Source organism: Phoxinus phoxinus (genome assembly GCF_949152265.1).
Source record: "Phoxinus phoxinus genome assembly, chromosome: 4".
Taxonomy (NCBI): domain Eukaryota; kingdom Metazoa; phylum Chordata; class Actinopteri; order Cypriniformes; family Leuciscidae; genus Phoxinus; species Phoxinus phoxinus.
The window spans coordinates 32740036-32763771 of record NC_136879.1 but is presented as its reverse complement, the minus strand read 5'-3'; the positions used below and the strand labels follow the sequence as shown (position 1 = coordinate 32763771).

General features: G+C 38.9%; 1 protein-coding gene across 2 annotated transcripts in view; it reads right to left on the bottom strand.

The window, feature by feature from the left end:
- The window catches only part of hip1 (huntingtin interacting protein 1), a 46256-nt gene that overhangs the window by 2649 nt on the left and 19871 nt on the right, over nucleotides 1-23736 (bottom strand). For both annotated transcript variants that reach the window (XM_079608938.1, XM_079608939.1), the window contains exons 3-30: nucleotides 23296-23438; nucleotides 22203-22259; nucleotides 20680-20760; nucleotides 19765-19841; nucleotides 19569-19630; nucleotides 18792-18932; nucleotides 18231-18288; nucleotides 18020-18095; nucleotides 17407-17550; nucleotides 17231-17325; nucleotides 17076-17148; nucleotides 16257-16440; nucleotides 15558-15646; nucleotides 13990-14106; nucleotides 13781-13882; nucleotides 10280-10474; nucleotides 9906-10053; nucleotides 9702-9788; nucleotides 8535-8642; nucleotides 7848-7984; nucleotides 4960-5070; nucleotides 4796-4854; nucleotides 4462-4555; nucleotides 4290-4390; nucleotides 3291-3396; nucleotides 3080-3203; nucleotides 930-991; nucleotides 737-854 (exon numbers count right to left, since the gene is read on the bottom strand). In XM_079608938.1, the coding sequence (XP_079465064.1) occupies nucleotides 737-854; nucleotides 930-991; nucleotides 3080-3203; nucleotides 3291-3396; nucleotides 4290-4390; nucleotides 4462-4555; nucleotides 4796-4854; nucleotides 4960-5070; nucleotides 7848-7984; nucleotides 8535-8642; nucleotides 9702-9788; nucleotides 9906-10053; nucleotides 10280-10474; nucleotides 13781-13882; nucleotides 13990-14106; nucleotides 15558-15646; nucleotides 16257-16440; nucleotides 17076-17148; nucleotides 17231-17325; nucleotides 17407-17550; nucleotides 18020-18095; nucleotides 18231-18288; nucleotides 18792-18932; nucleotides 19569-19630; nucleotides 19765-19841; nucleotides 20680-20760; nucleotides 22203-22259; nucleotides 23296-23438 (2949 nt within the window). The remainder of the gene's footprint in view (nucleotides 1-736; nucleotides 855-929; nucleotides 992-3079; nucleotides 3204-3290; nucleotides 3397-4289; nucleotides 4391-4461; nucleotides 4556-4795; nucleotides 4855-4959; nucleotides 5071-7847; nucleotides 7985-8534; nucleotides 8643-9701; nucleotides 9789-9905; nucleotides 10054-10279; nucleotides 10475-13780; nucleotides 13883-13989; nucleotides 14107-15557; nucleotides 15647-16256; nucleotides 16441-17075; nucleotides 17149-17230; nucleotides 17326-17406; nucleotides 17551-18019; nucleotides 18096-18230; nucleotides 18289-18791; nucleotides 18933-19568; nucleotides 19631-19764; nucleotides 19842-20679; nucleotides 20761-22202; nucleotides 22260-23295; nucleotides 23439-23736) is intronic.

The window sequence follows — 23736 nt, the reverse complement described above, 5'->3', positions numbered from 1 at the left end:
TTTCTACACAGAATGGACTTCAATGGCAACCATCTATCCCAGGGTTCAAAGAAGGTTCAAATGTCCGTTTCAATGCAGCTTCAAAGTCTCTACACGATCCCAGTCGAGAAATAAGGGTCTTATCTAGTGAAACAATTGGTCATTTTCTAAAAAAATTATATACTTTTTAACCACAATAGTTCGTCTTGTGCTGGTCTGCGACACGCCACGTATTACATCATCACATTGGAAAGGTCACAAAAAAAAAAACTACAACAAAGATGTCGGAGAATTTTGAAGTTGGAGGAGAAAATTAGATTTTTCACCCTTCCCTACTTTTTTGAACCTGAGTACACAGACAAATAACTTAGATAGATGATCTCGTTTCGCTAGATAAGACCCTTATTTCTCGACTGGGATCGTGTAGAGACTTTGAAGCTGCATTGAGACGGACATTTGAACCTTCTTTTGAACATTGGGATAGATGGTTGCCATTGAAGACCATTCTGTGTAGAAATAGCCTGGGATGTTTTCTTTAAAAACCTTAATTTCTTTTCAACTGAAGAAAGACAGACATGGACATCTTGGATGACATCGGGGTGAGTAAATTATCAGCTAAATTTTTTTTGAAAGTGAACTAATTCTTTAATACTCCATCCTCAGCCCTAAAAATCTCCATCTACCCCACTCGTTGGGCAATTCTGGGATGTTTAAGCAGTTTTGACTGATGGTCAGGTGGTGTTATTGGGGGTCTTACCCTCGTCCTCCCCTCCCCAGCCCTCTGCGACGCCAGCGAGCTTGTAATGCTTCTTCCTCAGTTCACCAAGTCGCTCCCTCTCTTTCTGCAGCCGGGTCTCCAGCTCCAACACCAGCACCTGAGACACAATAAACGGTCAGATTTGCTCACACACTTCCACAAAGACGTGGACAACAGCTTTACACTCTCTCACCTGTGCATCCATCTCTTGCCTCTTGATCTGAGTGAGTGTCATCGCGGAAAAGTCCATAGTTTCTGAAACAAAGAAAATTCAGGGTTAAATACTTATCGAATTTTATGACTTTCAATTTATGTCTAACAGCTTTTAGGTTATTGAGGTGTTTTTCGCCAATAAAACTCTTCAGAATGAGAGCATGAATGTCTCTTGAATTTTAAGAAATCATGATTTCACCAGGCTGTTATGTGAATTAAAGGCTACTGGCTATCAATAAAGCATAGTATCGCTATATTTTGCGTGGGGATATTGTATCAATACACATACGCAGAGTATCAATATTTTCAGGGCCTGAATTTTGCCTCACGATTGCGAGAATTTCGAATAAATTTACCATAAGCTCTGTACATAACAGTAATAATTGGAAATCTTTCTTTCAGACTGTAATTAAAAACAAAACAAATATATATATATATATATATATATATTAGGGCTGTCAAACGATTAAAATATTTAATCGCGATTAATCGTATCAATGTCATAGTTAACTCGCGATTAATCACACATTTTTATCTATTCTAAATGTCTCTTGATTTCTTTTTGTCCCATTATTTTTTCTCATTTTAATGCTCTTATCAACATGGAAAAGTGGATCGGCTTGCTTTGTGCAAATGTTTTTTATTGAAAACAAGATTGGCATATACTGTTCAATTCCACACTGACATTCTCACTTGGAGCAAATAATCTCTCACACAATGTAACTCTGTCCATCAATAAAAGGGTGAAAGAAATACTGACGAGGTAACATTACTGATGGTGACGAGTGTGCTGAGATCGCATCAGCTGTGTGTGTGCTTGGCCATCAAGTGGTATTTCAGACTGGACGTGCTGCGATGATAGCTCAGTTCACAACGACAAAACACACAGATCACTTTGGTCTTGTCAACTAACCCATTTGGCAACTTTTTAAAAGTAAAACTTTCCATTCAGAATCGTATTGGCATCCATTTCGGCGTCTCGCGCTCATCATTCATCCACTCAAAACGTAACGTTAAAGAGGGTCGCACACCGGACGAGAAGCACAGCGCCTCGTATTTAAAATCTGAACACATTATTCTCTATGAGTGTACACACACCGGCGGCGCCATTCTGCGTTTTTATTGCTGGCCATAAACGGAGAAAGTGCGTGTCCGATGTGCTAGACGCGCTCAGTTGTCCTAGACGCGGCTCGGCGCTGCGCTTCTCGTCCACTCTTTGGCGGCTCGCAAGCCCAAACAAGTGTGTGCGGCGTGCCTGTTGTTTTGTTTTGTTTTGTTTCTGGTCTAGCTAGATCCGTTGTGGCGTCGTAGTTTTCATAACGTTACTAGTTGCTGCAAAAGCATGTGAAAAAAACAACAAAGTTTGCTAGGCGTTAATCTCACGATAAAAAAATTTACGCCGTTAACATGGGTTTGCGTTAACGCCGTTAATAACGCGTTTAACGGACAGCCCTAATATATATATATGTATATCACCGCTACTGCATCTCTCTGTTTATATTAGTAAGGAGCATCCAGTTATCATGTTTCCAGCAAACAAACAAACAAACAAACAAACAAACAATAAATGGAAGTCGAGTGCATTGCAGTGTACTACAGTTGAATATTGTACATTTTAGTAAATGTATTAGGCCATCCATGTAGTCCATGCAAACAGAAAATGTGTCATTCTGGACATAATGATCAATGAATCAAAAGCTTTTAATGAATGAAAGGAGACACTGACAATGTCATTGACTCCATGTGACTGGTCAATGTTGTTTAAATGCCTTTGCCTCCACAGAAGCACAAGAGCTTGCATGGAGAAAAGCCTGACTGTGTGTAGGCCTGCTCGTTCCTGTATCTCTGGAGGACACCATAAACCAGTTTCCATGGCTAAAGTTAAATGTGAAATGGGGCGATGTAACTGTGGAGGTCAATGAGAAGCAAAATGACGCTACTACAACTGTAACTACTAACTTTAGGCCCTTACTTAATGAATAATGGAGAAAGGACAAGACATAATGGAAAAAATGTTGCTAACAAGATTCAAACCTGAATTGCCCACGAGCATCACAGCTTAACGTGTCTGAAAATGTTGAGCCACTTAAACACAGAGGGATGTGCTGTACATGCCTAGCAAGACCTCACCTGTATCCTCGATCTGAGACTTGCCAGACTTTGTTGATGCCACGACCCCTGCAGTGGCCTGGGTGACCCCTTTGGAGGCCTGCTGAAGGCGGGAAAGGTTTGTACTGCCCTTGTCTGCTTTTACCTGAAAAGATCAAACGGATTATGTATCTTACATTGCTTTAAAGTTAGATCAAGTGCAAATGTTGCTGGTGATTTGTTAGCACTGTACCTTAGATGCTGCAACTAGCTGAGCCGTGCTGGCAGCGATCTCATGCGAACACACCATCAGCTCCTCAAACTTGCCCTTGCCTTGCACCACCTGATCAGCTGCATCACTGCAGGAAGAAGACGAAAAAGCGCAATGTGATGGTTAATATATCGGTTCATGTAGGATTTAAAACTTAGGGTCTGAACACTTTGGAAAACACGGACAGAATCATGGAATCCAGTCATTTAAATGGAATTTGCTGTTTAATGCGGAATACGAAATTTTGGATTAAGAAATCAAAATAGGGCTGTACACTTAATAAAATTCCAAACGAAATATGGACTAGTGTCTGCTATTATTAAACCACGAAAAGAAATATGAAGTGTACATGTTCTGTGAATCTCAGAGTGAATGAGTTTTGTCTACTGCACATACTCAAGCACACGTGATGCTGTTTCTGTTTTATTATAAAATGTAATTCTCAAAGTTATAATAATTAAAATAATAATAATCCTATTTACATTAACCTTTTTTAATAAATAGAGATTCCTTTCATCTGTTTTAATTTATACAGAAAATCTGTTGTGCAACACTTTATTTGACAAAAATGCAATGTTTAGTTGTAAAGAAATTGTATTTTCATTTGATGACAAGTTTTATGAATTCATTTGATTACCACAGTTTTGATGATAAATCTGTATTAAATCTTAAAATGATTATATAAAAAGTAAAAAGGAGAATTTGTGAAATTCATAGGGCCCTATTATTGTTAAAATTGTAACAATTTATTCAAATTTTTAAAAAAGTTTCATGAATTCAATTGATTAGACATGCTTTTTATTATTAAAATTTAATTAAGCCATTAAAATGGAAAACTCAGAATCTTGGGAAAAAATTAAAAATAATTTTAGAACAAATAAAGCGGATTTCATTGGGCCACTGAGATTTGATATCACTATGCCACAGCTTGCTCGCTCCCCCCACCCAAAATTTGATTTTCTCACTGTCTGTGTTACTCACACCAACATGGTGGCGCCCCAGCCCACGGCCTTGGAGGCGGAAATGAGACCTTCCGTCCATCGGGAATTCTTGGCGTAGAACTCCTTCATAGATGCGGCCCCCTGTGAACAATAAAATGTAATTTCACGCTCTACAAAAGCAAGTTTTCAACAACAACAAAAAGTTCACTCACCCTGCCACTCTCCACAATGTCCCTCTGCAGGTCTTTGGAGGACAGAACTAGCACTTTGATTGCCTGCATGAGATCTGTGCAGGACGCCAAGATCCTGCAGGGGGCGACAGAGAGCAACATTTAAATACTTCAAAGGCCTGTTTTGCATGCATGGGTTGGTTGGCGAATGCAAATATCCAAGGGAAATAAACTCTGCATAAAGACCTTTTGATCACTTAACCAAATCCACTAAGGAATATCAAACAAATTAAATTCAGTTAACTGTTTTTGGTAACGGTAATCATGAAAACATTATATGCATTGCATGCATAACATGTGGCTTGGTCAGTCTGACCTTTCATTGACTTCCATTTTGATTCCTGTGTCAACTGCCCTGGACTTATTGAGCATTTCCTGTTGCAAAGAGCAAAGGGGAAAAACATTAGACAAGTAGACTGGAGCGCTTCATGTTTTATTAAGCATCTGTCTGTATGGTAAGAAAAAGCATAGACTGATCACCTCAATCCTGGTGGCAGCCGACTCCACAGCTGCTGATGTGGCTGACATCTCCTGCTCCACCAGATCTCCCAGCTCCCCTTGCTGCAGTTCCAGACCCCGAGGACGCAACTTCTGCTCAGAGAAAACAGAGGAGGAATTAACTAAAGAGGTTGTGTTCTTATCTATTTCTAATTTACGCTGTAGAACAAAACGCCAAAGTATTGTCTTGTTATGTTTACCACAGGTTTTATTTTACTATAGGGAACCAGGGGTCGGAGCTTTGAAGTTATACCTGCACCACTCTATTGTCCTGTATAAATCCAAAGCAAATTGTGAAGTTCTCGACCTTCTATTTACAATGTGAAAAATAAAATCTGAATATCAATTGAAAGTATTTAAAGTCACCATGAATTTAAAACCGGCAGTTATTATATTTTATGTAATATTGCAGTATTTATCATAAAGGATTTATCAATGTACATCATTATTATTTTTTTAATTCACGTGCCATCGTAATCAAAATAACTTCCTCTTGCAGTGACATCTCTTCTCTGAAGACATGTTTACTAGTGCGAGGGCGGGACAACCTGTCACTCACATCTCAGCAACAGCAAACCACAAACATCCAACGATCCAACCAAACCCCGATGGACAAAATCAAGTCCCTACATTTTTTCTTGTTTGAGAAGCTGTCTCACTTGGATATACATGTCACAATAATGAATAAAAGACGATCGTAAGTACTTATTTGCAGAGGTGGACAGTAACAAAGTACATTTACTTGAGTACTGTACTTAAGTACACTTTTTGAGTATCTGTACTTTACTGATGTTGGTTTCTGACGTCAACCGATTTTCAACCACAATACAACGTCTGTCCAACGTTGGAGATTAACGTCAATCTGACATTGGATTCTGACATCAACATGATTTTAATTTTCAACGTTGGGTTTGGTCTTCTAAATGCAAATTTTATCATTGGTTTGGAACACACTAGCTTATAGATAGCAAGGCTAACATATTCATACTAAAAGCCAAAAAACTGGGAACAGCCATTTGGGTGTCCGAAACCATTGTGGACGTTATTGAGTGACTTATTCAATCCCACTACTGGAACTGTGTTATAGAAATAAATGTGAAATTGATATGAGGGTAGGCAGTAGGGCTGGGATAAACGATTATTTTTTAAACGATTAATCTAGCGATTATTTTTCCCGATGCATCGATTAATCTAACGATTATTTTCCCCAGTCCGATTCGATTATCTGCCCATTAATTGACTATAATAGCAATTTATACATGTTGATTTACATGTCTGAATGAAAAAAAACATGAATTCCTTAACATTGCAATAGCCTATATGTTTATTGCTCTTAAAATTCCAAAATAAAACATTGTACAAGTGCATGCATTTCTTAGTCAGAGGTAGCATTCAATAAAACCTTGATTAAATATCAACAAGTAGGCTAATCAAATCCTATGTGTGTAATATAAAGATTTCAGATTAATATATTCGTTTTCCTTAAAATTTGAATTAACAGAACAACTTAAACACTTTGCAGTTTGAATGATGTCCTGTAAACAAAATGACGGAGTATGTTTTTGTTTCCACTGTTCGATCGCGCCTCACACTCACACACACACACACACACATAATTAAACACTCTGCGACTTTGCGATCGCGCCTCTCTCTCTCTCTCTCACACACACACACACACATAATCAAACACTCTGCGACTTTTCGATCGCGCCTCTCTCTCTCTCACACACACACGCGTACACAAATATAATCAAACACTCTGCGACTTTGCGATCGCGCCTCTCTCTCTCACACACACACACAGACACACACACACATAATCAAACACTCTCAGACTTTTCGATCGCGCCCGCGCCTCTCTCTCTGCCGTGGTGCTAGAATGGAAGGCCATCTCCATTTTGCAAAGACGACATATCAGGGAATTGTTTCCTTTTTAATTAAAGAATTCCCACACTTTAGAGGAACGAGTGCGTGCCGCCTTGCACTTCTGAAAGTCTGAGGAGCGAGTGGTGTTGCTACTACTCTCCGACGCCGCCATTTTTGTTTTGGGTCTGACGAATCGACGTGCATATTTTGCGTCGACGTATTTTTTGCGTCGACGTCATCAATGACGTCGACGCGTTGTCCCAGCCCTAGTAGGCAGGCATAGATTCAGAGGCATAAGGTACTGTAAATTGGTTATTACATGCAACAATAATAAAACAATGAATTGACATTTACTTTTATACTTAAGTACTTTTAAAAATGAGTACTTCTGTACTTTTACTTAAGTAAAAATCTGTCTTTACAACTTTTACTTGTAACGGAGTAATATTTGACCAGTAGTATCTGTACTTTTACTCAAGTAAGGAAGTTGTGTACTTTGTCCACCCCTGCTTATTTGATTGGATGGCCATTTGCTGATTAAGATGCAATGTAGCATACTATTCTCTTACAGAGGTTTATTTTTCAACTGCAGTGATGCTACTGTTAACAAACTACAACTATGAAAAATGTTTTAGTTAATTTAAATAAAGTTGAAAGAAAATAAATATCAGATGAAAGAAAAACTTGCAATTGAAATACTAAAATTACAAAAAAATTAGCTAAATAGAAATGACAAAAAACACAAAATTCCTAAAAATACAAATACAAAAAAATATATACAAATAAAAGCTAATTCAAAATATTAATAAATACAATAATAATCAATAAATATTATTAAAATAACACTGGGAATGCAGTATGCCGTTCTATAATAGCTTTGGCATAGTATAAATCACTCAAGAAAAGTGCTAAAAAATATTATCTCCCCCAACTACATGCAGCTATTTTTCAACCCACTGATTTACTATGCTAAAACCAGGACTGACTCTCTGTGCCACACTCACTTCACCCAAGGCCATTACGGTATCCAGTGCCGACGTCAGCCGGCTGCAGTCTGCCGTCCCCATAGACTTCTGCTCCTGAAGCTGGCAAAGCAGCGCCATAGCCTCCGCGCCACACGCCTTCACGTTGTCTGCCAAAGCTGCCCACAGACAGACAAAGACAGAAACCAGAGAGCAGTCAGACGAGCCATCTGTCACCTGCAGACACTCCACATACGCTCGGGAAGAAACACATTTCCTGCCGTGTACAGTCGTGGCGTGATCGCTCGTGCTCGTGGGAACCGCACATTAGCCGTTTTGAATTATGTCATGTTCCTTTCAAGCATCTCTCCTGAAACAACCAGACCTCCGGCGACGGAGTTATTAACAGAACCGCAGTGACACTAATGACCTTCATGATGTATGGAGACTGACTCAAACAGAAAGTCATTTTCTTGGACGTCTCTCTATGTGGAATGTGGATACAGCGGTACTGTAAAATATTTATCAATTTAATAATAGAAATTACATTTATGCTGCTTAGATCGAACGGATAGCTCTGGTTCTGGATGCTGAATGGTCGATACAGTGTATTAAAGCACTATGACTGTTTCTTTAAGGAAGTATTTGCATAGAAATTCATCAGTTGTGCTAATGTGATTACATAAGCACAATTTGAATACATTTTCATGGCGCCTGGGTGATGCTTACCATCAGCTTGTTCCACTGGGACCATGTGGGAGGTGGCGCTTCCCTGCACGATGACATCGCCCACCAGGTGAGCAAACTGAGTCACTGCCCGCACCAGTCCAGACACATCTATTACACACATTCAGGAAAATCAGTGTGAAACAGTTACAACATGATCACATGAGTGCCTCTCATCTCAACAGACTAATTGTGTGTGTAAAAAAAAAAAAAAAAAGAGAGAGATGAAATGGTGTCTGAATGCATTCATGGTGCACTTTTGGTATATAATTTCTATTGGTATATCATTACGTTATTATTTTTTGCTGAGTGGAGAACAGTGAGGGGGGGGTGGGGGGTAACCATTTTTTTTTTTTTTGTAGTGTGAAATTAGCTCAACTGTCTTCAAAATAGTGCAGATTTTTAAGTACGGACACATTTTTTTCTAAAAGGTAGCAGTGTAGCAACACAAATCACCACATCACGGTTGTGTCACAATGTATTGCACAGCCTTACTCGCAAGCGAGCCATACAGACAGAATGCTCTCCTGTCTCAAGTGCTGCTGGGAAGTTATTCAGGTCAAAGTTGATTCAGACAGTTTGTTTTTAGCAATTCAGTTTGATCAGATAGTTAATTGTAAAGAAAATAAACTCCAAATGAGGTAATCAATAAATTCTGTTCATCAATTTACTAGAGATGCGGCAATTGCAATTTTCTTGGCCGATTCCGGCCATTCCGATTCAATTCTTTCATAGAACTATAATTTAAAGCATATACAAATAAAAAAATCGACTTTTCTTTAATGCAAAATTTTATTTTAATAAAAAAAGAAAAAGAAGAAGTCAAAAGAGTAATAAGATTAATAAAATTACTAAATAAACAAATTTCAAACAGCAGCACAAATAAGGAGATCTAAAAAACAGGGCTTTAAGTTTTTTAGGTGGGTATACAGTATATTCAGGTAAAAAATACTAAAGAAATTGATGTAATCAAATGTACCTTTTAGCTGATTACCATTTCAGTGAAGACTAACTTTACTGTAATTTAACTACCGTACTTTAAATGATGTGTAACTTATATCTTGGCAAGCTACAGTTTCAAAGCAACTTTCCCAACACTGTTGGAGTGAACGGTACATTAATGAATGCTAGTTGAGAAGGAAAATGAGAGTGTATGTACATGTAATTCACCTGTGTTATCTGATACAAAGCCGTCTCTGGCCGACTGCAGCCTCTCCACACAGTCCAGAGCCACCTGGCACCTGGACACCAGGTAATCTACACACACAAGAAGGTCCATTAATATTTATTATGCTCTCGTAGGACAATTCCAGCTGTACGGTGTAATCAGTGTGGGTTGTCAGGACATGAGGGTAATTTGAGCTGGTCACTGACCAGCCGAACTGGTGCAGCTGATGTGTGTGGGGTCCTCCAGCTGATTCAGGCTGTCCTGTACAATCCTTCCTGCCTCCTCTAGAGCTGCCCGCAGAGCCGCCCAGCGCAGGGACACCAACTCGCTCTCCAGAGCCTGCTCACGACTCTCCTGCAGACAGAAAGACAATCAAAACAGGCATTTAACACTCCACATCAATTAGTCCCTTTCTGATAGCTTTGAGACCAACAGACTAAATGCTAGTGAGCTCATAAAAGCAAAATTAACATTTAGCAGATTTATAGCCTATGTCTTTTGGTATAATGAATCTGAACAATTACACAGACCCAATTATAATTGAACAAATAACATCAATATTAAACCTACAATATCCCACCTTCTCATTGAGTTGGTTCTGCAGGGCCTCAGCAGCTTTCACACCACTCTCTCTCTCATTGGTCAGACTGTTCTGGACACGCTCTAACTCCACCCCCAAACCTGCCAACTCCGCCTCTTTCTGAGATACAGTCACCAAAAGCCCCACCTTCTCAGCCTCTAAAGCAGACAGCTGAGTATTGAGCTTCTCACTTGACTACAGGAAGAGAGCGAGAATACAGATCAATGAGAGCTGCCTGTCATTACGTGAATTACAAGATCTAATGTGACTATTACTGAGAGAACATGAATCTCAAGAAACCGTGTTGTTATTGTTAGAACCAGCGAAGCAGAAGTTAGAGCTAATACATTTTGGCGTACAAACATACGTCATCCCTGCAGCACTCTATAAAGCACTGTATTTAAAGTGAACTAATACAGTCATGATAAAGATGTTAAATGTATCCACACACAGTTGTCTTTATTTGAGTCAGCTGCAGTGAGCAGGGGCCTCATTTATAAACGTTGTGTACGCACAAAACAGTCCCTGAAAGAGGCGTACGCCACTTCCGACAAAAAATTTATAAAAACAGACTTGACGGAAAAATTTGCGCACCTGCACGCAAACTCTGACCCATGCGTACAAACGTTTTGGAGACGGAGCAGTTTGGCGACACCGATGGTGAGCTGGAGTTAAATGTCTTTTTGGTCACTTTTAGACAGAAAATCTAAAGAAAATTATACATATACAGAAAGATAATACAAATATAATTTCACTCACCAAGCCTATCACTTGCAAATATCCATCCCTTCTTAAATGTCCGCGCCTATCTAACGGCAGATGAAGTAAAACCGTAAATCTTCATTATGAGTCCTAATCATAAATACAGTGCATGTTCACAATAACAGTTTGAATAAATAAAATAATGATTTAAACTATGTTTTACTCTTGATATAAATATTTTGATTAAATATGCCATTCTCATTAATGAGAGTTAAACACTTAAACTACATGAAATCATTAATGAGAAAGTTACAAACATTTTTTTCCAATAAATAGAAATATTTGTTGTGGGTGCAATGCTTTTAAAAACTTTTCTTCTGGCATGCTGTGTTTTAATGTTTTACTACAGAGATAATTGCTTATGATAATAGCAGATTGTCCGAGAAAATAGTTTCGTGCAAATAATGCACAACAAGGTATATCCGTTTCCATTAAAAATATAAATCAATTAAAAATACTATTTGGCCAGTGGAAAAGATTGAGAAAAACTTTCTCTGAAATGTATTTTACACTATTTGATTTATTTATTCAAAAACAAGGCAAGGATAGGCTTATAATGTAATTTGACGGCACATCCGTATTTCATATTTTCCTAATGTCTTGTACCATTAAACATGTTATCACGTGGATGAATAATAATATGCAAATGATATGCAGATGAGGATATGCATAGTTAAACTAGGCGTTGTAAGCTCCATATATGGTTATTTCGAGGAGGAGACACATGTGCGCACAAACTTCTGGGATTTATAAAGTGAATTCTGCGCAGGTTCTGGCGTATGCACGGTTTTATAAGTCTGAATATTTTTTTGCGCACGCCATTTTTGGCTTTTGGGCGCACGTACACTTTTAGTAAGGATCCTACGCAGAGTTTTATAAATGAGGCCCCTGGTGTGCAGGAAACAGAGGGAAGTAGGATGGGGGGGGGGGGGTGACATATCAACTCCCACATGCAGTCTGGACACATCAACTCAGGTAATTTAGAACCTACATGCAATCACAGAATCCCCATGTCAACCTGCGCTGGACTAATCGCAGAGACAGTGATACATGGATCCCGTGGTGGGCCGAGAGCTGAACAGGGATGGATTGAAGAGCGTGAAGTTGGGCTGCACTATATATATCGAAAAAAATCTATATGGCTTAGTGCGAGTGTCACATGCATGGAGCCTAATTCTCAGAACAGCTCAGTTAATTTACTGTCAAGCTAACCAATCTGAGAAACCAAAAGAACACTGAACCACAAGCTGCCCGCATACAAAGGGCTGAGCTTCTGAATCCAAAATGAAAGCTTGATGGTTTAACGTTTGTTAAAAAAAAAAAAAAAAAAAAAAAAAAAAAAAAAGGGGAAAGAAATTAAGATGTAAATATTAGTACTGTAATTTAACAGTAGTACTATAAAATAAAACTCGTTTTATTAAAGCTGCAGTCCGTCGTTTTTCCTCTTTGTCGCCATCTCTGTTCGAAATCTGCAATTGCAGTTATTCGCGGAATTATTAACTGTGCGTGGGTAGTAAATCGGCATGAAACAGCGCGGATGAACACAATGTATTGAGGAGAACCTGTCGCTGCTGCGTCGCTGTGGATACTGTACTGTCATCAGCAATCTCAGAGTATACTTTTTGAAAGTGTCAACATTAGAATTTTCATCTGAAAATGTCATCTGAACAAGTAAGTAACATTCACTTTTGTTCTGACCAAATTCGGGGGGTGGGGGGAAGCATTGCAGGAGCTATATCATGCTGATTAAATCTAACGATTGCTTATATCACGTCAAAACGTGAAAAATATATTTTTTCTGTAGCCAATCTGAAGTCCGAAGTCTTTGTGTTTTACAACTGGTGAATCTCCAGTTGTCACTGGTGATTGTCGACACACATTGATCATCCACACACGCTAGCCGGGGACTCCTTCTCTATGTGTACAGAAGTGACGTAATGACGCAAAGACATGCTCGAAATTCCCGCGGAAATCCACCAGTACCACTGGAATTAAAATCATTATTACAAGCTTACCGTTTTGAATCGAGGTAAGGCAAGCAGATCGTTTTGAACACTGGCTGGTTACGTTTTTTTTCAAAAATGTCTTTTTTGATATTTTTAAACACAAAAAAGTGCCGGACTGCAGCTTTAAATACATTTGTTAAATACAAAATATTTCTTATTTTACAGTACAACAGTTAAATATTACAATACTTCTTATTTTGTTTCATATATTTATAATAATCACAATAAAAATCACAATTATTATTATACATTTTTATATTGTGGCCTATGCAAACTCAAGTGGATGGATTGTTTTTAACTGTTCAATTTATGGTTGCTGAAAGTGTTTTGTGTTAGTTCCTATAAAAAGTAAAATCAAAGTGTGAACATCCAAATTTCAAGAAAAAAATAGTCCCAAAATCTTTAGTCCTAAAAGGATATTTTGCACTCTTCAGGAGTAATTTTCAGCTTTTTAAACGATTTTATTCACAAAATCAACCCACTAATTCTAGAATGAATCATTTTTTCCCCAAATAGAACTATTCAAGCCCTTCATTTCAGAAGTTACTTAATTTCTTCATATCACAATATATACTGCAGAAAAAGTAAATGTCAGCATGTCAGTTTTTTCCTGTATCGTGCAGCTAAAGCGGGAAGATTTTATTATGTTTCTTTAACTTCTGACAAGGAGTGAAGAGAGATTCATGACAGAGGTGAAGAGGAAGAGAATGATGGGTGGAGGGTGAGGTCCCACCTGTTGGGAGGAGGTGACGGTACTCTTCAGGGTCTCTAGTTCTGTTCTGCTGGACATGAGATCGGCTTGTAGAGCTTGAAGCTGCTCTAACTGAGCCTTCTCCTACTCGTGCACATGAGGATAGGGAAGTGTAAGACAAACATACTACGGATACATCAGGCAGAGGGAGTGTGTGTATGAAGTGTGTGTGTATGTGGTTTGTGTGCAACCTGCTGACTGGTAGAGTCCTGAGCGGCTTTCAATTTGTCCTGCATCTCTTTCTTCACATTCTCCACCTCGTCCTGGGCGGCACGGGCCACCGTCATCTGACGCGTCACCTCTGCGTTCTGAGAAACACACAGACATGTACAGTTTAGCACAGTCAAAACACTTGGCTGACCCAGTTCCTTTGCCAAGAATGTGGCTCCCACTGTCGGATGGCTCTGTGGTGGGATCAGAGCGTGCTGCTGTATGAGAGTGAGAGTGATGACAGCCTAAGCGTGGCAGAGGAACACAGTGCCAAGTTCTCATCGGTGTTTCATCCGAGTCTGCTAGAAAAGAATTCTGGTGGAGCAGCTAAACCACCTGCAGGTTTACTGACAGGCCTCTGGAGCTGAAGCAAGCAGTATGCAGTGTGAGTGTGTAATATAACGGTTCTATCTGCATGGGAAACACAGATTACTGACTGCATTTGCCAAAACAAGTTTGCTGAGTGCGATATTGAGTCCCACAACGCAATGCGCCTGACCTTCCATTTCCAGTGTGATGAAATTACTGAAGAAAGTGAAATTGCATCATTCATTTAATCTAATCTTAAAACCTCGGGAGTTTATCCAGCACCTGTAACACTGATAGGTAGAAATGTATATTTTAACCCTTTAACACGATTTCGCTTCTTTAGCACCTTTTAGCAGGAGCTATGGTGTGCAGACATTTAAGAATTATATAGACTCCTTATATCATTTGGTTATTTGGTGTCCTTTTTTGGAAAGACACCTAAATTTACCTTGAAAAGGCTTGCAGGAAATACAGTTTTGTGAGAATCACCCTTCAATCTGAAGGTCTACTTTGCTGGATTGCACTTCACTTGATGACAAAATGAGCTGATGTTAAATAAGATATATGGTGTATGCTTAAAGGTGGGGTTAGCGGTATTTGAAAAACGATGTTTGGAAGTTTATGACTGGGCAAGAGCTTTAGAACCCGTGTTAATATTAGAAAAGCTTTCCAGCGCTGGAGAGACCTGAGCGGGAAGGCCTGAAAACAGGTTTCTTTGATTCTGCTACACGCGTGAGTAACACTGGGTTTGAGTGTCATTGTTTGTCTGGAGCTGCTGTGCTGTTGGCAACTAACAATGAACTATTGTTTGTAATTACTATTGTGTACTGTACATTCATTTTTTTGTGCTTCCTTGTGATTTGTTCATCCTCTGCGCTTTATTTTTCATGAAGCATTATTTTGTTGTGCTTCTGCTATGATAAACAGACATCCACTCTTGGACTGTGTGTGTAACGGAGGCCAGTTAATCAGAGTTGCCTTGGCGACTGCTAGTGAATACAGTGTTTAGCGTCATTGGTGGTGCACTCATCTCGCATACAGGTGGATCGGGGTTCGAGGCCATTTCGGAGCAGGGCGGTTAGGATTGGAGTGTGAGGTTTGGAGGCGGAGCAATGAAGAGAGGGGTGTGTTTGTTTGGGTTGATTTCAAATATCAACATTGTCCAACAGCGTTTATTAAATACTGCTTACCGCACCTTTAATGTGTGTGATTGAATGGAGATGTAAGGACATCAATTTACCTTCCTCAGCAGGTCAGCATGGCTCTGGACCAGCTCCGTGTATTTCTCCTTTAGCTTGGTGTAGCGTTGCTCATTTGCTTGTGCTTTTCCTGCAAAAAAACAAAATAATTAATTAATATATCAAGTATCAAAAACACAAGCCTCAGACCTTACTCTGTCACAGAACAGTTAGCACAACTGAGAGCGTCAACACAGGCCTTTGTGTGTTTGCTGGTGAATTAGACTGTAGACTATATGGTTTATTAGCGTTTGATTGGTGGTTGCTGTGGATTGGAGGTCCCTTCTGGCTATGTTCCTCAGCTCCAGAGAGTAAACAGACGGTCTAAAGAACATCCATCACTTATCCTTCATCTCAGCACTCTGAACAGCCCTTTCATATCCTGAAACACAGTGTTCAGTGGTGCTGAGGGTTCAGTCCATAAAACGTGCTGCTTCTGTATAGTGATTATAAAGGAATAACTGACATTCCAAAAAAGCAACTGGTTTTGAAACAGTTAGTGTAAATAAACCGAAAAGGAAGGAAAGCCGTTTTTTGATTGAGGAAGGAGGACAGAGCAATGGGATGTGTTGAAGCCCTAAATTACTGACGCTGTTCCAAGACCTTTGAAGAATAACAGGGTAATTTAATAAGAACGTCTAATTTCAAATACAATATTTGAAATAAGAAAGTTTTTCCGACAAAAGTATTGTAACTCTTACTCTCGATTTCGCTCAGGCTGCGCTGCTCTTTCTCCGTGTCCTCTTTGACCCTGCGCAGGTCGTCGAGCTCCACCCTCAGGAACTCGCTCTCACCCAGCGCCTGCTGCTTCAGGTGAGTCTGCTCTGCAAGCTCCGCCTCCAGCTCGTTCACACGCCCTCGGAGAGCTTGACAAAGACGGCCACTCTGAGAAAGACCAAATGAATCACTTGAAAAAAATGTCCTGGCTCTTCCAAGCTTTATAATGGCAGTGAATTGCTGTTTCTGTTTTTAAGTCCATAAAAGTGCATCTATCCATTATAAAAGTGCTCCACACGGCTCCAGGGGGTTAATAAACGCCTTCTGAAGCGAAGTGATGTGTTAAATATGAATATTTTCAGTATATTACAGTACGTTGCATTACTCGCATAAGTTGTGCTTAGACTTCAGTGCAATCCGTATGTTTGACTTGAGGGTGAGTAAATCATGGGCAAATTTTCATTTTTGGGTGAACTATCCCTTTAAAAATAACTTTACTATTTGTGTCTATTTTAAAATGCTGAATTTTAAGCAGCCATCCCTCCAGTCTTCCTTCAGAAATCATTTTAATATACTGATTTGTTGGCCAAGAAACATTTCTTATTATTATCGATGTTGAAAACAGTTGTGCTGCTTAATTATTTTGTGGAAACTGCCATTTTTTAAGGTTCAGAAGAACAGCATTCATTTAAAAGAGATTGAATGTTAGAAGAATTAAATGTGATTAAATTGAATGTGTCCTAGCTGATTTTAGAATGGTATTGTGTGGGTGTATGTATATTATTACATCCTCTGCTGATTACCTCCAATCTGAAGGACTCCAGCTCCTCTTTCAGGGCCTGTAGCTCTGCTGTGAGCTGCTCAATCAAACGGTCTCTGAGGTGAGAGATACAGATTAATCATGATCTTATAAGCTCAAAGCTCCTTATTATTATATTCCAGTATCTTCAAGACTTACTTCTCATCTCTGCGCATGCCGTTCTGACTGAAGTTGAACGGGTCTGTGGCAGCCGAGGTGCCGAAAAAGTCGTCGAATTTGCTGTCCGCAACGCTCTGATGGAGATAAATCTTTAGATGCTCACGTTTAAAGAAAGTATGCATGAGAGCTTTGGATAATAAGATTGTGTGTGGTACCGGTAAAGGTGGGATGTCTGTGTCCACCAGGTCTTCTGTCTCTACTACATGTTCACTTTCAGGGGACGAAGACTCCACTGGAATCACCACCACTGGACTGATGTGCTCGGACAGGGCTGAAGCCCGCAGGAAGTTTGGCGGATTCTGTAGAGAAAAGGAGAACGATTATAATAAAGGAAACCAGCTCCAGTTTGAATCCAGCCTTTGCAAAGATTTCAGATAATGCCAACACTTGCAAAGATTTCAGATGACGACAAAAAAAAAAAAAAATCCTTGAAGCTAATAGAATCTGTTTTCAAACAGGTTTTCCCAAAACATTTCCCTCATATGCTATTGGTCAGGAGAATTGGTTGAGCCAATGTCATTATGAAGGGCTGGTCAAAATCCACAACAAAAAAAGAAAAGAAAAAAAAAACTTTTTCTTTAATGTTAATTTATATCAAAATGTTGTTTTATAGGACCACCCGAAGCATTTTCATAGTTTGCTAGCGTCAGGATTTTTAACTGGAATCTAAGCAGGCAGATATGTAAATGAGTTACATAATTTCTTTCCACTAGCTGTATTTCTGGACTCAGGTCAGGCAGAAATCTGTTTGGTATGCAGGAGTCTCACCTCAGGAAGTTGTGGGATCTGAATCAGTCTCTTGAAATACTGCAGGTTACTGGAGCGATAGAACAGACTCTTCAGCCTGGAGAGAGAGAGAGAGAGAGAAACAGAGCGAGAGGAAAGATTGAGAGAGTGAGAAATGACAAAAGATTAAAATAGTGGCAGTCTGTGTGACTCAAATCAGCTGTTCTGACTGGATAGTGCCTGACAGACTCACTTCTTAAACTGCTCCTGGAAGCGATCCCTGTGGCCCTGCAGAGTATCCGCTGGCAGACCTGGAGGACACGAGAATGCCTATCACAACAAGGAAAAGCTAAAGAAAATGACCCTCCACTAAGTACTACCCCATTAGTTACTAACTTGGTCAAGCATTCTTTTTTTCATTTCTATTTTTATTACATTTTATTATAATATCCAAAGAAACAACAAAACACAATTACAACTATCCCACCCCAAAATATTTAATAATTAAAATAATAGTAAATAAGTAAAAACATAAACAACAATTATAACAATAAATTAACATTAGAACATGACTTAAATTACAGTAGCAGTTATTAGTACAGTATCTGTTATGTTCAAATAAAAGGTTTCCAGGGTGTTTCCTCAGCTATGAGTGTGTGTGTGTGTGTGTGTGTGTGTGTGTGTGTGTGTGTGTGTGTGTGTGTGTGTGTGTGTGTGTGTGTGTGTGTGTGTGTGTGTGTGTGTGTGTGTGTGTGTGTGTGTGTGTGTGTTAAGAGAAAGGTGCGTGTGTGTTTTAAGTGGTTTATGAACTCACAGGAGTGGAGTTTGAAGAGCAGTTTGACGGTGTAGTCGTACAGATGACTAGAGTCCAGAATGACCTGTATAAGAGGGGCCAGGCGACACTGACCCGCTGCAGTCACTGACACGGAACGAGACATATCCAACGAGCTGAACACTGAAGAAACAAACAAACAAAAAATTATAATAGGGGCAATATAAACATGTTCAAAACACTCTAAACAGCCTCAGTTCTCAATCGGTAAGTTACAATCTTTTTATGAATCCCTCATTCACTCCATTCCCTTTTTTTTTCAATTTATCCCTTTCATTGCCCATTTCCTCATTCACATTCATGCCCATGCTCCCTCCTCCCTCCGTCTCTCTGGTGATCAGTGATGCAGGCTCCTGTGAGACCCCGTCTTCTCAGCACACAGAGGTGTGGTTTCCTGTGCCAAGGGCGCTGGGCGCTGTGTTTCAGCCAACAACACTCTCTAATGCTTACAGCACAGACAAACTGACATCTAGATTTTACTGCATTTTCAGCAGATATATCTATACCAATAGAGATGTCACTTGTTTTTTTCTCTAGAATGCACATTTTTAGAGTGATCTGAGATAAAAAATAAAAAATAAAAATGTATTGCTCACTTCACATGTTATTCAAATATAATCTTGACAGAGATTTCAGAGATTGTAATTGCCAGGCTACTATGGTACCTACTACCTACTTTGAAAATAGCACAACCAAAATGTCCGGCAAGTGAAAGGACTTTGCTGATGTTCAAACACTGGCACTCCACCTTAAACTTACCGCCGAGGAATAGATTTAGCTCACACTCCAAGTAATCAAACATCTCCACCGTTAACTGGAAGCTACGCGTGTTGAGAGAGGGAAGAAAAACATGATTAAGTCCCATTCCACAAACAGACAGAGCAATTTTGGAGCTTTATTTAAAAAAAACAGACTGAGAAAACACAAAGCTTGTGAGAAACAAAGCAATACTCACAAATTATTGACGTCGTTCTCACCCGCCTCATCAAGCTGTCTGTTTGACATCTGAAGGTTGCCTGGGAAACGAGGATTCTGGGAAAGCAAGTGGGTTAAGTATAATATTTGTGAGAGTCTGACAGCATAGAGTTTTTAAAATACCCATGAAATGGCTTGACAACTGCTAATTTATTTCCTGCATTCCTGTTTTGACATTTCATACGACACAGGATGCTGGGGCAAAACATATCTCTCATATATGTGTATATATATATATGGTATACTATATACATGTATAATATATATACACACACACACTGCCCGACCAAAAAAGATCGCTGTTTAGATTTAAATAGGCAAAATGCTTAAGAGTCTATGTTTTGATCATTATTGCAGTTATTATTATGCGTCTAGTACCGGTATATTATAAGTTTGGCAACAGTTCTTCTAACCCTAATTGACGGAGTGTGTAGCTTTTCATTTCTTAAAGAACCATGTAGGAAGGCACATCATGGCCATATTCCAGGATGACAATGTCAAGATTCATTTGGCTCAAATTGTGAAAAGGGAGCATGAAGAATAATTTTTACACATAAATTAATTAGCACCTCTGAGTCCAGGCCTTAAATTCATTGAAAGTATTTGGGATGTGCCGGAGGAGACTTTACAGAGTGCTTGACTCTTGCATTGTCATTACAAGATCTTAACCAAAAATGTATGCACTCTTGGTGGAAAGAATGTCATTTCCATCAATAGAAAAACATATAACATGCTAGAAACATAATAATCACTGTAATAATGATCCAATCATAGACTGCCTATTTAAATCAAAACAGTGACTCATATATATGTATATATGGCACAACAGATTGTGAGGAGAGAGTTAGAAGATGGATGTTTTGCTGAAATCAAATTCAAGGGCTCAGTCACTCACTTTGATGTGAAACTCCATTTTGGTAATGAGCAGTTTGAGGTAGATGCTGCACAACTTCCCATAGCCTTCACTCAGATGACCCTAAGGAGAGAGAACGAAGTGTGAGGGCAAGAAAAACACTGACTGCTTTATAAGGAAATGATGTTGTTCCCTTTCCAAAGCAGCAGTAGCATCTAATGAGTCCTTTTGTCATCCTCAGCTCATCAGCTCACTTCACAATTCAAAGTATGAGTCATTAGGGGCAGATTAAGGTCAGGTTGTGTATGCGTTCACATGCTTGGTGTACACCCATAAAAGGGCCAGCTGCATGCCAAGATAATGATCTCATTCTTTCACTTCCTGTACCCTTCACCACTTACGGTGACATCATAACAGGAAGGGGCAGAGTTGTTCACAGGAAATGTTTCTCCTGAGTCTAATCCTGCGGCATGTTATAAGCGAATACTCAAAGGGATGCAAATAGAGGTCTTTCCAATAAACAAAAGATGCAACTCAGCATGTTCCATCTGACACTTCCTGTTGGCTGGCCATACACAGTTGATCGTAAACTGCATCAGAAACACTTATATTGCTGACAATCAAGATAAAAATCAACAAGAAACGGCATTAGGGCTGCACAATGAATCTCAAAGCTGTTCGGTTCACAGTAAACGCAGCTCCATGAACTCCATCTCTGCATCTGGGACACTAATAATGTGCATTTGGGAAAGCAAAATACTTCCAACTATCTTCCCAAATTTATAATAAGAAGTGCCTATAAACTAGTGCTATTATTATTACTACTACTAGTTATAGTATTTTCTTAAATATTCTATTTTTAATTTACAGTGAACTATTAGTAATATCTTATTTTAATATTTTTATGTAGTAATATAACAAAATATTATTATTATTATATATACATTTTGGCCAAATTGTGCATCCCTAAAAACATCTTTTTTTTATCAGAAAAATTGCATTTAGATTTCCCCCCAAATCGCACAGTATATCGGTAATGTGACTTTTATATCTGTATGTATTTTATATGTGTATACAGACCTATTTATGCTACGTGAGAAATACTAAACTGCTTAAATATACAGTATATTGGATTAAACAAAGAAATAACCCAAAATATGATTTGGCATATATTGTCTTATCTATTAGATATATAAACATGAAGTGTGCTTCACAAGATATCAGGGACGTTTGACTGGTACCTCATAACAAGCAAAGCTCTGTAAGCATTCCTCCAGAGTGACAAGCACAGGCTCACATCATCGTTAGCTAATTATTACAGATCATCTCTGTGCTGAGGTTAGTGCGTCTGACTCATACACAGAATGCCAAGCTATTCAGCTGTCAATCAGCAATAACCAAATAGCTTGCTGACTGACACACTGACAGTTTCCACAATGAGATGGAAACTCAAGGGAGCTCGACAAGGCCACATTCAATAATGACAGAGAGTTATATTGAGCGAGCCTCTGTTTTAGTGGGAAATCATTAAAACCAGCAGCCACAGCTTGTGTTCGTGCACTTACCCACATCCTGCTCATGTCGTTCAGGTCAGCCTTGTGCCGCATGGAGTCCTTAATGACCTGAGGTGACAAAGAGAGAGACAGGAAGAGTTGAGACAGCATTTAAAAAATGAAAAAAATTAAATAAAATAAACCCCAAGATATTACCCACAAATGAGATAACTCAAAATAAAATATTAAAATAGATACCACATGAAATTACCCTCAAATTAGATAGCTAAAATAAAATAAAAGCAAAAAAAGTTAAACATTTCTTCAAGTTTAAAATAAAAAAAGATACCTCATGATGTGACCCTAAAATAAAATAAATAAATACAAATAAAATAAAACTTCTGTTATTGGTAATGCCAATAACCTCAAAGTGGCTGAATATTGACAGATTAATTAGTCTGAATATATTGGTACTTCAGATCTTAAGCAGGGTACCAATATATCTTATTTTAACAGGTTTAAGTCACTTATGAAAATCAGCATATACCATCTGGGCCTACTAATATAATATGTCAATGAATTGGAATACTTCATATACCAGCTACCAGATCTCCTTATGTGAAATGTAAGCGAGACTTGACTTAGTATTGATTCCAATAAGAGTTTGAAGTTAGCACGTTGCAAAGCTAACAGCGCAACAATCTAATACAAATGCATAGTAAAATACTGTCTTTTTAACAAGACTGAACTATTTTTATTGATAGTTCTCAGTATGTAAAATAAATATCACAATGCGTTGTTTTGGTGTGGACTGCTCCGCATAGATTATTTGCAGTGCAGCTTTGAAATGGTCGCATAAATGTTGCTGCCAACATTTTTGAACAGACTTTGAATCAGGGGTGTGCCTATGATGCCTTAAAATGCTGTCCAAGTAAACAGCTGATTACATTTTTTGTTACAGAGCTCAATGTGGGATAGTTCAATATGGATTACACACACATCACATGTCACTGATGCACGCTGCGTTTACTCTGGGGAGCTGTTTTGAGTGTGTGAGAAAAATAAATTAAATCAAAGGGAGAAGCAGATATCAAGAGACTGAGAGAAAGTGAGAGTGAGGTGGAATTAGACGTGTAAGAGTTAATAGGGCTGTATGTGTACTCACGTTTGGATGGCCGTCCCTCAGCAGCTTGTGGAAGACGTGGCAAAACTTCCAGCAGAGCACCGCATTGCTGGAAAGGGGCAGGCGGTTGACTGCAAGCCAGAATGTGTGAGCCCCTTTCTCATGATGCGTGCCCAATATGCACGGTGAAGACAGCAGTCAAGGACAAAAATGAGGGACACGCTGTTTAAAGTCTGCAAATCTGAATCATCTTAATCCAGATGCTTCAAAATCAGATGCTGATAATGGCCAAATATTGGCAGAATGATTGGTCTGTCCAGTGTAACTGGTACCAAGTATCTTATTTTAAGGTATCTAAAAAGTAGGGAGTTCAATGTCCAAAAATAAAATGTATTTATGCACTGGTACCGGTATATATATATATATATATATATAAAAATATATATATATATATATGGTATAAGGTATCTAAAAAGTAGGGAG